We start from the raw sequence: 6,122 nt of genomic DNA on the forward strand, positions 1-6,122 counted from the left end.
AGCTTCTGTAATAATTGCGTTTGAGTCCCTCGGTTGTCCTCAGTGTGAAAAGACGGATCTCAAAATCATTCAGTCATTGCTGGAAAGGGTTCAAAAGATGCTGGAAAACCAAAGAACGGGCAGGAGCTGGAGGATTTTTCTGAAGAACCTTATTCAGGACAATACTAAATCAAAAATGAAACACATTTGTACAATTCCTCTTATATATACTGTATATATACATATATATATATATATACCTGGACTGATGTCTACCAAAACGTTCAAACAGCCCAATGAAAGGTGGCTTCAAATATAGAATTTTCACTCTTAGATAGACATGTGATTCCTGACGGCACAGTGTTGGTAAATGTGGTCTGTGTTGTTTATGAGCGGCTGCAGACGAGCTGCACAGTCAGCAGAACACAATCAGAAGCAGCCAGCAAACGCTCAACATCACACACATGAAACACTCAGCTGGCAGTCTTCATCACACTGGATGCCAAGGAGATTCTTAAAATATATGTTTGTAACTAACAGTAAAATCAATGTTTGACGTAGTACAGTTGTGATACATGGATATTCCTGTTTCTCCGATCACGTAGTGTTACGGTAGATCAACATCGAAATCAACTAAAACTCTGTTTGAGTATGAGGATGTTTATCTGACAGTCTCATCAAAATCACACAAACATGATCCATCCAGGTATAGAGATGGATAATTCAACATAAATGGACAATATATACTAAATAAATGAATGAATGATAAACATACACACATAAAATACCCTGTCTGCACTCTGAATAAAGACAAAAATCCCTAAAATAAAACAAATAATTCCTCTTTTGTATGCAATGTATCGCAGTACTATCTGTCACCTGGCGTACACATAATACACTATCACATTTCTATAATTCAAATCCGTTAAAGGATTTTTAGGCTGCATTAATTAGGTCAACCGGAACTGGGAACACTTCCCATAACACCCGATGTACTCGCTACATCATAAGAGGAATGGCATCTACGCTAATATTAGTCTGTTATTTCTTATTCCGAGGTCACCGTAGCCACCAGATCCAGTCTGTATCCAGATCAGATGGTCACTGCAGTCACCCGGATCCAGTACGTATCCAGACCAGATGGTGGATCAGCACCTAGAGAGGACTTCTACAGCCCTGAAAGACAGCGGAGACCAGGACAACTAGATGAGCCCCAGATACAGATCCCCTGTAAAGACCTTGTCTCAGACGACCACCGGGACAAGACCACAGGAACCAGATGAGTCCTCTGCACAATGTGACTTTGCTGCAGCCTGGAATTGAACTGCTGGTTTCGTCTGGTCAGAGGAGAACTGGCCCCCCGACTGAGCCTGGTTTCTCCCAAGGTTTTTTCACCATTCTGTCACCGATGGAGTTTAGGTTCCTTGTCGCTGTGGCTTGCTTAGTTGGGGACACTTGACTGATTGCACAGACACTATTGGAAGAGAGCTGAGCTGGATGATGAGATCACTCAATCATGAACTGACTTTAGCTGGAACATGACTCTGTTATTGGCCTCTTGCATTACTGAAACTATTTTCCTGTTGACACTGTAAAGCTGCTTTGACACAATCTGTATATAAATAAAGGTGACTTGACTGTAGCAATTAATTAGTATCAGAATTTAAGCGAATATCATTTATTACCTTAATGAGTAATTTCTGAACAAACGGTCAGATTAATTGTCAGTGTGCTACATCATCTCTGTGTTGCAGAACACACACTGTTCCTGTACCTGACACGGTTAATGCAGTATAAAACACATGGACTCACCACTGAGACCTGCAGCTTTAATTGGGATTAATTAGAGACACCCAGAGCTACACTGTAAGCACTTGCTTTGTAATGCTGATCGAAGAAACACAGAACACGAGAAATGAACAGCAGACCCACAGGAACAAAAAGAGAAAGAAAAACTTCAGCACAAACACAGCTCTGATTTAAAGCGATTGTGTGAAGAACCAGCAAAAACCTGATACAGCAGGGAACGCTAGACGATTTGCCAAGCAAGACATTAATAGAGGGTCAAATTTATATTTTCAAAAATGTCATATTTATTTATTTGTCACTTATCATACTCAAAATGCTTTAGTGATCTAACCCACAGTCGTGATAACAGCACTTATTCTGTGTGATTAACATTACACATCTGAGTTATTACAATTAAAGCTGCAGTCCGTAACTTTTTTTTGGTTAAAAATGATCCGATATCCGATATTTTGCTGACACGTCATTACGTCATGCCTGTAAACATAAAGAACTTTTCCCGGATAGTAGACTATATCACATGTGAGGATCCTGCAGGTGACGGATCATTTATAGCCTTTTCTCACAGCAGCTGGAATAATTACATTTATCATTTTGATGGCGGATTGTAATCCAGAAAGGATTATGTGTTTATGAAACACATGTGACAGAAATTAGATTATATTCCAGTTTTAAATGTGCCTAACCCTAGCCTGGGATTACACAAGATTTGTATTTTAAAGACAGCCAGTTTGAAGGAAGAATAGTTTGCTTTTTGGGTTAAAAGAATTTCTTGATTTGAAATTCCAATGGTATGACAATTAGAGATTAGACTGTGCAGAAATTGAAATCTACAGGTAACGCTAATACACACTAATACACATAGTCACGCAATGCTGATGTTGTTAACATTAACAATGTGAGAACAAAGTATAACAATAATAGTAATTTGCATGGTTTGATGTGATATGAGCTAACCGATCGTTAGATTTAATCACAGATGGTAGCGCGATTTATTGTAATGCTTTTTTCCTCAATTGGTCAGAACAAACGTGGCAGACTTGTTACTTACTTGTTCAGATGACAATCTCCCGTGAAAACCCTTATTTGGGTCATATATTCCAAGACGTAGGTGAGAATCTGTGATTCCTAAGTACAGTATCCACACCGGTGCGGTGACCGACAGCCACACATATTCCTCAAAACATTAGATTCATGCCGGTGCACGACCCACGTAATGAAGATAATTACGCAAATAACTGCAATTGCAGGTTTTCAAACAGAGATGGCGACAAAGAGGCAAAACTTACAGACTGTAGCTTTAACTAAAACCAAAACCATACAACTGTTTCATTACTAGATATGAACCACATCTTGATGATAATAAAACAACACTACCAACTAGCCCCTTCTGAGGTAATAGACAAATGAAAATGCCAGAGCTTGAACTCTTTTTGCCATCTTTATTTTATCCAATATTTAGGGTTACTCTCATTCTAAGTGTAATTTATTAAGGGGTTTAGTACTGATGCACCGATGGCAGATGGACAAGCTTTCAGTCCAGATACAGTAAATAAATATGCAAAAGAAAACCCAGTGCAGGTCCATTTAGAGACACACAGACCCAAAACCTTGAGCATGCAGTCAGCGTGAGATTTGTTGAAGTGTTTTATGACCGCAGGCTGTCCTCAGCTATAGAGAAAAGACAAAGACATGGCCTCAAATGGCCAGCGACAGTGAATGAACGCGAGACGGACGAGTGGCCTTCAGTCTCTCACGCGCTACTGCCTCAGCGTTAGGTGCAGACAGTTTGTGCTTGCATTTAACTGCCCAACATCTGTCCGATTATTACTAGTGCTTTTGGACATCACACTGACAGTCATCAGCCTGAGTGCATGAGCTTTAGCTGAAAAGCTGTTCTTTTTCATATACGGTTTTCTCCGTTTCATACTACGCATTCATATAATTAAAATGTTTGGATTCTATCCCAACTAGTGTCGTTTGGACATTTTATTTTCCCACTGTTAATGTTAATAGGCTAGTTAATAGTAACATTCATATAATGTTCATTCAAAATCATCTAATGCTCTCAAAACACTAACATGAAAACATTACTCATAAATTGTTCATGGAACTTTCTGGCCATTCGTCTAACATTTTTTAAATGTTACTATTTGTTTCAGGACTGATCGACTGGAATGTTCACTTAACATTCACATAACCAAGAAAAAACATAACGCAGGTGCAATGCTTTTAATTATATTTTGTCAGCTGGTTTGTGTCTGCAGTATGTAAAATGTTTGGTTTCATGATTTGTAAAGTGCCTTATGCACTAGCTGCATGTGTTAAATCTAATACATATATCATTATGATTGTTATGAATATCAGTAGTATCTGTGACAGAGCTGGTCACGTGATCTCAACATGATGGCTCAAGGAGGAGCAACCAGCTCCATGTAGAATAAAAACAGCCTTATATTAAACTTTCATATAACTGGTGTCTTCATCTCACATATACATAAATATACATCACTTTAATGATGCTACTCAAAAGTGCCACCAATTTACTTTTTATTTAGCAAAATAAATACACGTATGTACCTTTAAATAGTTCAGCTGTGTAAGAAGATGTCTAAATAAAAAAAACATCCAGCCAAACAAAACAAAGAGAGAATGTAGTATTCTCCGAGCAGTTATTTGCATGATCTTGCATCCCAGTGAAGCAACAATCTCACAATTTTACAACAGCAATACATCTGGAAACCACCAAAAACGACTCTAAAGCATCTCTAAAGCAAAAGCAGCAGGGTTTAACGTCTGTAACTGAGAAGTTGAATCAAAGCTAAAACACTGATGGCAGACTGAGTTCTTTACTTACTTCGGATGAGAGTAAATATGCAAACGATGACGGTGAGCGCGCGCGTCATGGTCCAGCGTGTGTTTCGCTGCTCTTCAGTCCCATCCAGCCTCATGCAGAACCGCAGAACTTCACAAGCGCGAACAGCACTGAGGATGAGGAGGAGGATGAAGCGCTCGCACCCGCAGCCACAGCACGAGCAGCAGCGGAACATCCAGGGCTCGCTCCTGTTCCGCCAACACACACACACACACACACACACACTCATCCGCGCCTCCCTGCCTCTCACAGCACACCGGGGCTAGTTGTCACAATTTTCAGGTTTGTGCAGGCACGGTCTTGGCAACAAAAGACAAATGTGTGTTTTAGAGTTATTGATCGGTGGGGGAAAAATGTTCATTGAACACGTGACATTTTGTGACAACATGCCCCAGTTGCACTATAAATGCTACGCTGTCCTATAACACCTCATTACGCAGCCTCTTGTAGGCTAAAATCTAAACAGGAAAACAATTATGAAAATCAAGCTGCAAAAAAAGAAAGGTCAAATATAAAAACAGAAAAGACTTTTGAGAACAGATATGTGACCCTGGACCACAAAACCAGTCATAATGTTCAATTTTTTTAAATTGAGATTTATACATCATCTTAAATAAGCTTTCCATTGATGTATGATTTGTTAGAATAGGACAATGTTTGGCTGAGATACGTCTGTGGAAGTTTTAGAATAAAAGTAATTCCCACGGTGCACACAATTACTCAAATAGACATTTTAGTGGCAAAGCAACTTGTAATAAGGTGCATGAATCATATTGTTGGCAAAAATACAAATTTTACTTCTAATATTTGTAGATAAAACTGCATAGAAGAAAACATGTCCTCAATGCAAATCATAATGCATAAAGTAGTTTATAAATGTGTGGGGCCATCTGGATGGTGTAGTAATTCATATTTTGCATTTTAAAAATAGACCAGAAATTATCTTTCTCTCTTGTCCTCTCAGACCTCCTCATGTGATCATCTGCTCTCTCTTCACCTGATCCTGCTGGTCTTGGTCATTCACCGGGTCAGAGTTCAGGCTAAAACACTCTCAAGGTCTGCTCTGTGACAGAGATCTGTGTTTGTGGAGCAGAGAGATTTACACCTGGTCATCCGATCTCAGCCGTGCTGAGTTATCTCTCAGCCGCTCTGCTGAATGAATGGGGGAGATGAAAGCCTCTCTGATGCTGAGCTTCACAGTAACAGGTCGATAAAAGTGCAATAAAAATATATAGTACACACACATACTGGAAGAAAATGAGAGATTCTAGTTTTTATTGATACTTTTCGCTATTGAATGAATTATCATCAACATTTTGCTCACCTCATCTGCTATTTTTTTTTTTTTTTTTTTAAACTGGTCTTGCAGTGCATTCTGGGATTTCCATTTCTGGAATTCGTACAGTGAACAGACGACTGACCAATAGTAATGTAATGTCACAGATTAACCCTGAGATACAGC

The 6,122-nt window shown here is 39.2% G+C and overlaps 1 protein-coding gene across 1 annotated transcript in view; it reads right to left on the reverse strand.

Moving 5' to 3' along the window:
* chrnb4 (cholinergic receptor, nicotinic, beta 4 (neuronal)) overlaps window positions 1–4,904 on the reverse strand; it is a 12,643-nt gene extending 7,739 nt beyond the window's left edge. Inside the window, 2 exon segments of the mRNA XM_016253187.1 lie at window positions 4,643–4,693; window positions 4,696–4,904. Coding sequence (XP_016108673.1) covers window positions 4,643–4,693; window positions 4,696–4,726 — 82 coding nt within the window. The 5' untranslated portion in view covers window positions 4,727–4,904.
* Window positions 4,905–6,122: the final 1,218 nt, after the last annotated feature.

This window comes from Sinocyclocheilus grahami, unplaced genomic scaffold (genome assembly GCF_001515645.1).
Source record: "Sinocyclocheilus grahami isolate Dianchi unplaced genomic scaffold, SAMN03320097.WGS_v1.1 scaffold1163.1, whole genome shotgun sequence".
Taxonomy (NCBI): Eukaryota; Metazoa; Chordata; class Actinopteri; order Cypriniformes; family Cyprinidae; genus Sinocyclocheilus; species Sinocyclocheilus grahami.